The 11,048-nt window shown below is 47.9% G+C and overlaps 1 protein-coding gene across 3 annotated transcripts in view; it reads left to right on the top strand.

The window, feature by feature from the left end:
• Nucleotides 1–11,048, top strand: part of HIF3A (hypoxia inducible factor 3 subunit alpha) — a 28,904-nt gene that overhangs the window by 12,940 nt on the left and 4,916 nt on the right. For 2 of the 3 annotated variants that reach the window (XM_043436287.1, XM_043436288.1), the window contains 5 exons: nucleotides 127–274; nucleotides 6,049–6,167; nucleotides 7,187–7,377; nucleotides 8,454–8,558; nucleotides 10,772–11,043. In XM_043436287.1, the coding sequence (XP_043292222.1) occupies nucleotides 127–274; nucleotides 6,049–6,167; nucleotides 7,187–7,377; nucleotides 8,454–8,558; nucleotides 10,772–11,043 (835 nt within the window). The remainder of the gene's footprint in view (nucleotides 1–126; nucleotides 275–6,048; nucleotides 6,168–7,186; nucleotides 7,378–8,453; nucleotides 8,559–10,771; nucleotides 11,044–11,048) is intronic. The other variant, XM_043436289.1, reaches the window with a different exon arrangement.

The following is an 11,048-nucleotide window of genomic DNA, read 5'->3' on the forward strand; positions in this document are numbered from 1 at the left end:
CAACACCAGCTCCGCGCTCCCCAAGCCCCAGGGAACAGTCTCTTCCCTGACCCTTCATACCCCATGCCCTGCCCCCACTGCCTTCTCTCCTCAGATTCCCTAACCCCTCCCCATACCCCTCCCCAGTGCTGAGCAAGGGCCAGGCAGTAACGGGGCAGTACCGCTTCCTGGCCCGGAGTGGTGGCTACCTGTGGACCCAGACCCAGGCCACAGTGGTGTCAGGGGGCCGGGGTCCCCAATCTGAGAGTATCGTCTGCGTCCACTTCCTGATCAGGTAAGCGGGAAGGAGGTGGGATGTCTGTGTGCATGGGTCTGGTCTGCATATGTATGAACAGGTATGTGTGTATGTGTGCAAGTGTGCGTGTGTACGGTGCACACATGTGTGAGAGGAAGTGTGCACATGTATGTAGAACATGTGTGACTGATCACACACAGGCATCTGCATGTAGACACAAATATATGAGCGTGTGCTGGTAATTTAAATGAAAAAGACTTTTCAAGTTATAATAAGACAGCTGAAGCTTAGGACCTTTTAAAAAACTGACATGTAATTTACATGAGAAGATTCACTCTTTTTTTGTATGTGGTTCTGTGAGTTTCGACAAATGCACAAATTGTGTGACCCCAACCACAGTCAGGCTATAGAGTAGGGAATTTCCTGGCAGCCCAATGGTTAGGACTTGACTTATTTCTTGACTTTTACTGCTGGGGCCAGGGTTCAGTCCCTGGTTGGGGAATTAAAATCCCACAAACTTCACAGTAAGGTAAAAAAAAAAAAAGCTCTAGAGTAGTTTCATCACCCCCCAAAATGCTTATATAGCTTATAAGCTTATATAGCCCACCCCTCAGTGATCTAATCTCTGACCCTAGAATTTTGCCTTTCTAGAATGTCATGTACGTGAAATTCTATAGTATGTAGTCTTGGAGCCTGGCTTCTTTCACTTAGTCTAATAGATTTTTAATTTATGTCGTGGTGTGTATCCATCAGTTCCTTTTTGATGCTAGGTAATCTATGCTATGAATATGTATGGACCGCTGTTTAACCATTCATCAGTTGGAGGACATTTGAACTGTTGACTATTTGGGGTGATTACGAGAAAAGTAAACATTCTCATCCATGATTTTGTGAGGTCATATGTTTTCATTCTTCTTGGATCAACACCTTGAAATGGAATGGATGGGTCCTATGGTCGGTGTATGCTTAACTTCAGAAAAAATTGCCAAACTGCTCTCTAAGGTGGCTGTACCCTTTTGAATTCCCATCAACATTGTGTGAGGGTTCTAGTTCCTCCGCATCCTTGCCAGCATTTTATTTTATATTGTCTGTTTTTGTCTTCATTGTTGTTCAGTCGCTGTGTCCGACTCTGCAACCATGTGGACTGCAGCAAGCCAGGGTCCTCTGTCCTTCACTATTTTCCAGAGTTTGCTCGGATTCATGTCCATCGAGTTGGTAATGCTGTCTAACCATCTCACCCTCTGCCGCCCCCTTCTCTTGCCTTCAGTCTTTTCCTTTTCCAGTGAGTCGGCTCTTCGCATCAGGTGGCCAGAGTATTGGAGCTTCGGCGTCAGTCCTCTGAATATTCAGGGTTGATTTCCTCTGTCTTCATCCGAACTATTTTAATGAGCGTGTAGTGGTAAAGCATAGGCTCCTCCCCGCTTCCATCACGCATCTTAGAAGTTTTTCACCATGACAACGTGTGACAAGGGCAGCTAATTATCACCCAAGACAGAGAATTACAGCTTTTCTTTGAAGTCTGTCTCCCAGGACATGGCATTCATTTCTAAAGCCATAGGAGTTTCCTTGGGTCTTTTTTTTTTTTTTATTTACTTGGCTGAGCCGAGTCTTAGTTGTGGCATATGAACTCTTAGTTGCAGCATGCAGGATCTAGTTCCCTGATCAGGATCAAACCAGGGCCCCCTGCTTGGGGAGCATGGAGTCTTAGCCCCTGGACCACCAGGGAAGTCCCTCCCAGCGTCTTTTTGATCAAGAAGAGATTGTATTAGAAAACAGAGGTTGGTAACAGGAATATTTATGCAAGTCTTCATACACAGGAAAACAAGCCTGGTCTTTGAAATGCTCACCCATCAACCTCCTTTCAAATCAGAATCTTTGAATAACTTGTAGCCTTGAGAAGAATCAGAGCAAAGGAGAGGGGACCTGCCCTCCTATCTCTTCTGGAAGCTCCTTTTATTCATTATAAAGACTTGCGTTTGGGTGGCCAGGCCCTGGAATTTCAATCTTTCGCCCTCTAAGCAAAGAGCAGGCCTGGGGAGTTCAGTTTTACTGGCAGAAAATGGATGAAGCATGAATAGGAGGTTACTCAGTAACAGGTTCGCTCTCCTTTGCTCTGATTCTTCTCAAGGCTGCAAGTTATTCAAAGATTCTGATTTGAAAGGGGGTTAACTGTGAGATGAGAAGCACTGAGTATGAATATTGTGTGGCATGCAGCTGTGTGGCTCTCTGTGCCTGCTTGAGTGCTGACACTTTGTAGACCCCATCCCTCCTCTTCCACGCCTGAGCCTCCTTCCGTTGCTGGTAGCACCTGCGCCATAAAAATAAAACTCACTTGCACGGGACACTTACACCATTCTACACCGTGGGCTTTGTGCTCACAAGGAGCCCATGGGGCACAGCCGTTATTTCGATCCCCATTTTAACAGATCATTTATTTGTTTTTGGCTGCATCAGATCTTAGTTCATATGCAGGGTCTTCGTTTCGGTGTGTGAGTTTCTCTCTAGTTGTGGCGGATGGGCTCCAGAGCACGTGGGCTCAGTCATTTGCTGCAAGCAGGCTCTCTAGTTGTGGCAGTCTGGGCTTAGTTGCCCTGAGGCATGGGGGATCTTAGTTCCCTGACTAGGGATTGAACCCATATCCTCTACATTGGAAAGCAGATTCTTAACCACTGGACCACCAAGGAGGTTCCTCGATCCCTATTTTTGAGGAGGGAAAACTGAAGACCAGAGAGGGGAAGTCCTTTGCCTGATGTCAAACAGTTAGCTGAGTTTTGACCCAAGGCAGGTCTGGAGGACCCTCTCCTTTTGTCTTCAGTCTTTCCCAACATCAGGGTCTTTTCCAGTGAGTCGGCTCTTCACATCAGGTGTCCAAAGTATTAGAGCTTCAGCTTCAGCATCAGTCCTTCCAAGGAAGATTCAGGGTTGATTTCCTTTAGCACTGACTGGTTTGATTTTGCTGTCCAAGGGACTCTCAACAGTCTTCTACAACACCACAGTTCAAAAGCATCAGTTCTTTGGCACTCAGCCTTCTTTATGGTCCAACTGTCACATCCATACACGAATACTGGAAAAACCATAGCTTTGACTATATGGATTAATGTAGTTAATAATAGACTATTAAATTATTGTACATTATGTTATAGGTACATGTGTACATATTCTAATGCATACAATATCACTTCAACATATAATTGACATTAAAAATTATTATTTAAAAAGTTTTAAAGATTTTTTTGGCCATGCTGAGTGGGATGTGGGATCTTAGTTCCTGCATCAGGGATCAAACCCGAGGTCCCTACAGCGAAAGGTCTGGAAGTTTGGAGTCTTAACCACTGGACTGTCAGGGAAGTCCCCTAAAAATTATTGGGACTTTTAGATTCTTTTTTCATACTCAAATTTTCAATCTAGTGTGTATTCTGTTTTATTATTTTTAATATTTTATTTATTTATTTGGCTGCTCCCAGGTGGCATGAGAGTTCTTCCGTCTTCACTGGGGCATGTGGGATCTTTAGTTGCAGTATGTGGGATCTAGTCCCCTTACCAGGGATCGAACTTAGGCTCCCTGCATTGGGAATATGGACTCTTGGCCGCTGGACCACCAGGAAAGTCTCTGGGGTGTGTTTCACACTGACATGCTCTGTGTGCTCAGGCACGTCAGTCATGTCCGAGTCTTTGCCATCCCATGGACTGTAGTCTGCCAGGTTCTTCTGTCCGTGGGATTCTCCAGGCAAGAAGACTGGAGCAGGTTGCCATTTCCTTATCCAGGGCATCTTCCCAACCCGGGGATTGCATTGCATGCAGATTCTTTGCCACTGAGCCACTGGGAAAGCCATTTACACGACAGTACATCTCAGGTCCAACCAGCCATGTTTCAAGTGCTTTGTTTACTGAAAAGATGTATAATACATTTTGTAATTACATAGATAGGGCTTCCCTGGTGACTCAGTGGTCAAGAATCTGCTTGCCAATGCAGGAGATGCAGGTTTGATCCCTGGGTCGGGAAAATCCCCTGGAAAAGGAAATGGCAGATCTCTCCAGTATTCTTGCCTGGGAAATCCTATTGACAGAGGAGGCTGGCAAGCTACAGTCAGTCCATGGGGTCACAGAGAGTCAGACATGACTTAGCAACTAAACAACAACGACATAGATACATTTACTAACAAATAATGTCTTTTACTTAAGGTCGGTCTTTTCCCACTAGCATTTCCCACCACGAGAGCCGAAGTCTTGTCTGTCTTGTTCACTGTTGAATCTCCAGTGTCTAGAACAGTGCCTGGCACATAGTAATTGCTCAATAAACAATAATGGCAAATATATAGAGCTCATCCTGTGCCACAGTTCTATGCGTTTGACATATACTAACTTATTTAGGCCTCATGACAACCTGGGGAGGAGGTACTCTTCTTATCCCCACTTTACAGAAGAGGAAAATGAGGCCCAGAGAGGTTCAGCCATAGACTAAAGGTCACACAGCTTGTACGTGGCAGAGTTGGAATCTGAATCCCAGGCTGCTGGCTGCAGAGCCCTTGCTCTTCACCACTAAGTATTTCTGGTTGTCTAGGAAAGGGCGTCTGAGGTGGCACCGTGGTAGAGAATCCACCTGCAATGCAAGGAAGGGGTATAAGAGACGTGGGTCCAATGCCTGGATTGGAAAGAGCCCCTGGAGGAGGAAATAGCAACCCACTCCAGTATTCTTGCCTGGGAAGTCCCATGGACAGAGGAACCTGGTGGGCTCCGGCCCACGGGATCACAAAGGGTTGGACATGACTGAGCGACAGCACGAACAAGGGAAGGTCTGGAAGGAATGAATATGTGCATCCCATGCGGCATGTAGGCACGTGTGCTAGCCCCAGTGTAGACGTATGTGTGCCTACCGGACCAGGAATACACCTGGGGGTACAGAGGGTTCCTGTCTGTGCCTGTGAGTACAGAGTGCATGTACGCACGACTGTATGAGCCTTTGTTTTTCAAGAGGGGTGGGGTAGCTTTGGATCCAGTCTCAACTGGGATGTTTCCAGCCCAGAAGGGGTGGGTAAGGATGGAGCAGGGTCCCAGCTTCTGGAAGAGCTGGTGGAAGGACCACCCACACTCCCGTCCTGGAGAGTGTTATGCAAAGGAGATGCAAATTGAGGGTCTGGTCTTCCACTCCGGGCCCCATTCTCCAGTTTGCAGAGGGAACATTTGGACTGCTTCTGCAGCTGGAGACTGGGGAGGGAGGGGGCGGCAGAAGACACGAAGGACAGAAGCATATATTTATAAATTCGTTCCTTTGAATGTGGCAAATGTCTATGAATAGAAGCTCCCTAAATAAAATCTTATTCATAAAAATATAGCCCTATAAATTTTTCATATTTGGTAACATAAGAATATGGTACATATATAGTCTTCATCAATACATTTAAAAGAATGTGTTTATAAGTAAATGTCTATAAAGAGAATATTTAGTTCTCATGCCTTTCAATCTCCCTGTTCTCTGCCCCTCATGGCCCCTTAGTCTCTCTTCTCTTTCTCTCTTCCCAGGCTGTGCTAAATGCCAACTCTTTTTTTCCTGCCTTTCCTTCCACAGAGGGAATTTGGGAAGACACCCTTAACTTTCTTTTCAATGCTATTCTTAATATAATAAAAAAAAAAAGCAGTCAACAAAATTTAAATCTTTAAAACAAGTCAGCATGGCAAATTATTTTCCGCACAATGCCCTCCCACCCCTGGATGAGATGGCCTCCTGTAACAGGACATCACTAGGGGGGGATTGCCTAGGGGTGGGGCCAGACACCCTCTCTGACTCCCATTCCCTTTTCTGCCCTGTACCCCAGCCGGGTGGAAGAGACCGAAGTGGTGCTGTCCCTGGAGCAAACGGAGCGACACTCTCGCAGACACATCCAGCAGGGCAGCCCCTCTCAGAAGGATGCCCCTAATCCTGGAGACAGACTTGGTATGGGGCTGGGCTGGGGCTGGGTGGGGTTGTGTCCCCAGGATGCTTGGGAGAAAGCCCAAGTGCCTTCGTTTGACCCACTTGGCCCCGTGTGACCTGCCTCCTGCCTCCTTCCCCTTCTTACTCACTCTCTGAACCACACCAGCTTCCTTAGTGCTCTGGGAACGTAATACTCTTTTCCTGCCTCAGGGCCTTTGCACGTGCAGTTTCCTTTGCCCAGAATGCTCTTTTCTGTCCTCCCTGTTTCTCCTGTGTTGCTTCAGTCTTGTTGTCCTGTGGTCTGGATCCTGCTGTGACCCCCAACTGTCTCCACTTTCAATTTGTTCTCTGCTCCCACTTCACTGTACTTTGGCTTCCAATAGTCTTGACCCTTCCACATCTGGCTTCTTTTTACCTCTTCCTTCTCTCCTGCTTAATAGCATCGCCCTCCCCCTCCAGTCCTGGATAAATGAGTTTCCCTCCTTGATTGTTCTTTAGGGCTTCATCTGCAAAGGGTTGCTAGCAACCCATGCTCCTGGGTGTGGTATGAGGTCACCCACACCCTTTCCGTTTCTGACTTAGAACTGGCTCGGGACCACATCTTGACTTCTAGGGTCCTTAGAACCTCCTTGAGGGTCTTGAGCAAGCTTCCTCCCCCAACATGCCCACTCACCCTCCCTCCCCCAGAGCCAAATGGCCAAAGGCTGTTCTGTGCTACTGGGGAATCAGCTTAGTTGTGTGCCCCAGTCCAGCTGTGTCAATCTGAAACATTAAAACATGTCCCCACCACTGGGCAGTTGCTACTGTCCCTATCTACTGTGTGCCCCCACTCCATGTTGGCCCCTCCCCTAGGACCCTTCAAGGCCGCTGAAGGAATGGCGCCTGGCCCAGCAGGTCTTCTCCAGCACTCAGCTCCCAACGCTGTGAACGGGGTCCATGCCGATTATATCATCAGTTCTGCTCCCTGAGGTGGGCAGAGAGCTCTGCCCTCAACTCTAAGGGACCCTCCTGTATCCTATGCATCTTGATGTGTCCTGCAGACACCTCTGGTCCCCGGATCCTGGCTTTCCTGCACCCCCCTGCCCTGAGTGAGGCTGCCCTGGCTGCTGACCCCCGTCGGTTCTGTAGCCCTGACCTCCGTCGCCTCTTGGCACCAATCCTGGATGGGACTTCAGTAGCCGCTACCCCCAGTGCACCCCCAGCCACACGGCGCCCCCAAAGTCCTCTTCCGGTAAGCATTCCCTCCACTTCAGCCCTCAGGATCCAGGCTTTTGGGTTTTTGGCTTGAACCTTGCAATTCTCTGAGCGTCAGTTTCTCCCTCTGTGGAGTGGAAAGGTTGGGGATGAGATGGAGTTGGGGTTCCTTCAAGATCTAGATTCCAGATTCTTTCAACTGTTATCTGGATCAAAATGTAGGATGTTTGGGACTGGCAAGGGTAACCCCTCATTGCTTGTGACTAAGCATCTGAATTTTGTTTTAATTTTTACTTTGTGGCCACACCACACAGCATGTGGGATCTTAGTTCCCTGACCAGGGATCGAACCTGCACCCCCTGTAGTGGAAGCACGGAGTCTTAACCACTTTACCGCTAGGGAAGTCCCGGGTTCTCTGAATTTTGACCTCACAGAGACAAGAATGCCTGATGTTTTAGATTATTCAAGCCTGGATTCAAACCCTGATTCTGCCATGTAGAGCTGCGTTACCCTGGAAAAGTGGGGCCTCGGTTTCCTCACCTGTAAAATTAGGATAGTAGCACGTAGCCACCTCATTGGTTATGGCAAGGGTTCAGTGATATCATTCATGACAAGCACTTGGTAAAGACTTCAATAGACCATAATGGTTACTGTTTTTACTTAAGAGTCCAGAAAGCTGACCTTTGACTCAGGGGTCCATATTATCTAGTCTTGACTTTCCTTATCCCCAACTTCATGACCCCCCAAAATATCTTCTCTCCACCAGAGAAACAGACTGCGACCTTTGACCTCACCTTTACCCTTGGGACAACTGGATTCTGCATTGTTTTCCCCCAGACTCCAAGATCTTTAACCCGTCAGGGCCTGAGTATCTTGGCCTCAGACTTCGGTCTTTTGGACCTCTGATGTGTGCTCTGTCAGTCTACACCCAGGCACTCAGACTTTTGCACACCCAGGTTCAGAAACTCACATTTGCTATTTGACTCGCTTGGTGTCCCAGCTGTCTGACAACTGACCCTCACTTCTAACCCGAGCTCAAATGTTTAGACTGCCTTACTGCCAACATCTCCCAGGCCCAAGATTTCCTTGAGTCTCTACTCTCTGTCCCCACAGGCTGATCTCCCAGATGAACTACTTGTGGATGTGGAGAATGCACACAAAGTCTTGGCCTCTGGGAAAGACCTGCAGGCAGTGGAAACCGATCTAGATATCGCTCAGGTAAGGGCGAGCATGGAAGGAATGGTCTTTACCTCTGGGTTCTGGGTGACATATCTAAGCTTTAGAGAAGGATGGTGGAGTGGTTAAGGGGATGAATGGATGAATAGATAGATAGGTCACTGAATTCACTAGGTGGGTGATAGTAGCGAGATGGATGGGTAATGCTTAGGTATCCAGATGGATGGATGGATGGATGGATGGGTCACTGGGTAGATAGACTGTTGGATGGATGATAGATGGAAAGTGTTTGGATGACTGACGGTCTGGAGAGATAAATGACAGTGGCCTGATGTATCAGCTATCTATCACTGTGTAACAAATTACCCCAAAACTCAGTACCTTAAAGCAAACATTTATCACGTCACACAGTTTCTGAGAATTAGAAATCTGGAAGCAGCTTAGCCAGATGGTTTCATCTGAGTCTTTCATGAAGTTGAAGTCAAGTTCTCAGTCAGGGCCACAGTCGCCTGGGGCTAGAGGATCCACTTCCAAATTCATGCACATGGTTGCTGGCAGGCTGCAGTCCATGATGGCTTTGGCTGGAGATCTCAGTTCCTCACCACGTGGGCCTGTACAGAGGCTGCCTAGGCATCCTCACAGCACGGCAGCTGGCCTCCCCCAAGGCAAGTAATCAGAGAGAGAGAGAGCACCCGAGACAGAAGATGCGGTCATCTATATCCTAATCTCAGAAGTGACATCTCACCACTTCTGCTGTATTGTATTGGTCAGACAGACCAACCACACGGCACAGTGTGGAAGGCAGGCACAAACAAGTGGGAATGCCAGAAGGCAATGATCCTTGGGACCCCCAGTGATTCATGTCTCTCCCTCAAACAAGTTACACTCACCCCTCCCAAGGCCCCCCAAAGTCTCTTCCCATTACAACTTCAAGTCCAGAATCTCATCACCTCAGTCAGGTCTGGGTGTGGCTGAGCACCTTAAATACAGTTCCTCTCAATCTGCTGGCCTCTGAACTAAAGAGACAAGTTGTCTGCCATCTACATTCCCAATACCCAGTGATGGGACAGGCATAGAATAACTGCCAAAATATTCCTATTCAAAAAAATGGGGGGAAGAGCACGTGGATCACTGATCCATAGCAGTTTTGAAATCCATTTGGGCAAATGTCAAAAGTCGCTTGTCATGTCGGCAGAAACCAACACAATATTGTAAAGCAATTATCCTTCAATTAAAACAAACAAACAGTTCCTTGATCAGAACTCATTCCTAGTATTTCCCAGTAGTTTTTCTACACGGTTCTTGGCTCTACCCTCTGGGCTCTTCATAATTCAGTCATCCTTCCTTTTTCAGAAAAAGGTAGCATGTGTTTGCAGCTGAGTGGTCTTTGTAACCTGCTTTCTTCTTAGAGAGTTTTGTCTTAAAGAGTTTTGATGGTCCAAAGGTCCCTTTTCATTTTATACCATCTCTTTCCCTTTCAGTCCAAGCTGCCAGTGCTTCTGTTTATGTGTCTTTGGAGTTCACTCCACTAGACAAAAGCCATACCCACTAATCTCTGAGATAAACCCTTCTCTACTTCAGGCTTCTGTTGAGATGGCTGAGTGACAGAGGTCTGAAGTTTAATAGAAGCTCTAAGGTTTGGTTGTACCTATGAGGTACATCCTTAAATTTGAGAGTACCTTTTGTCGGACTGAGGGTATTCTAGACACCACCTTTTGTCTTTCCAAGGTCTTTGTTGTTGTTGTTCAGTTGCTAAGTTGTGTCCGACTCTTTGCGATCCCATGGACTGCAGTACGCCAGGCTTCCTATTTCCTGGAGTTTTCTCAAACTCATGTCCATTGAATCGGTGATGCCATCCAACCATTTCATCCTCTGTTGTCCCCTTCTCCTGCCTTCAATCTTTCCCAGCATCAGGGTCTTTTCCAATAAGTCGGCTCTTCACATCGGGTGGCCAAAGTATTGGAGCTTCAGCATCTGTCCTTCCAGTGGATATTCAGGGTTGATGTCTTTTAGGATTGACTGGACACGGTAGCTGGGGACTAAACTAGGGCCTAAATATCAAGAGGTGAGGATCCTTGGGGGCCATCTTGGCAACTGGCTACCACAGAGTCCTTCTGCCCATTTTACAGATGAGGAAACTGAGGCTCAGACCCTTGATGGCAGGCACACAACTCAGAAGTGGAGGAGCTGGGACTCCAGCCCAGGTCCACCTAAAGCCAAAGCTCATGTTCTTAACTCCCTCCTGCCCTCTGCAGGACGTCGATGCTCTGGATTTGGAGATGCTGGCCCCCTACATCTCCATGGATGATGATTTTCAGCTCAACTCCAGCGAGCAGCTACCCAGGGCCTACCACAGACCTCCAGGGGCTGTCCCCCGGCCCCGTGCTCGGAGCTTCCACGGCATGTCGCCCCCAACCCCTGAGACCTCCCTGCTGCCCCGCTGGGGGAGTGACCCCCGGCTGAGTTGCTCCAGCCCTTCCAGAGGGGACCCCTCAGCATCCTCCCCCATGGTTGGGGCTCGGAAGAGGTGAG

Source organism: Cervus canadensis, chromosome 18 (genome assembly GCF_019320065.1).
Source record: "Cervus canadensis isolate Bull #8, Minnesota chromosome 18, ASM1932006v1, whole genome shotgun sequence".
Classification (NCBI taxonomy): Eukaryota; Metazoa; Chordata; class Mammalia; order Artiodactyla; family Cervidae; genus Cervus; species Cervus canadensis.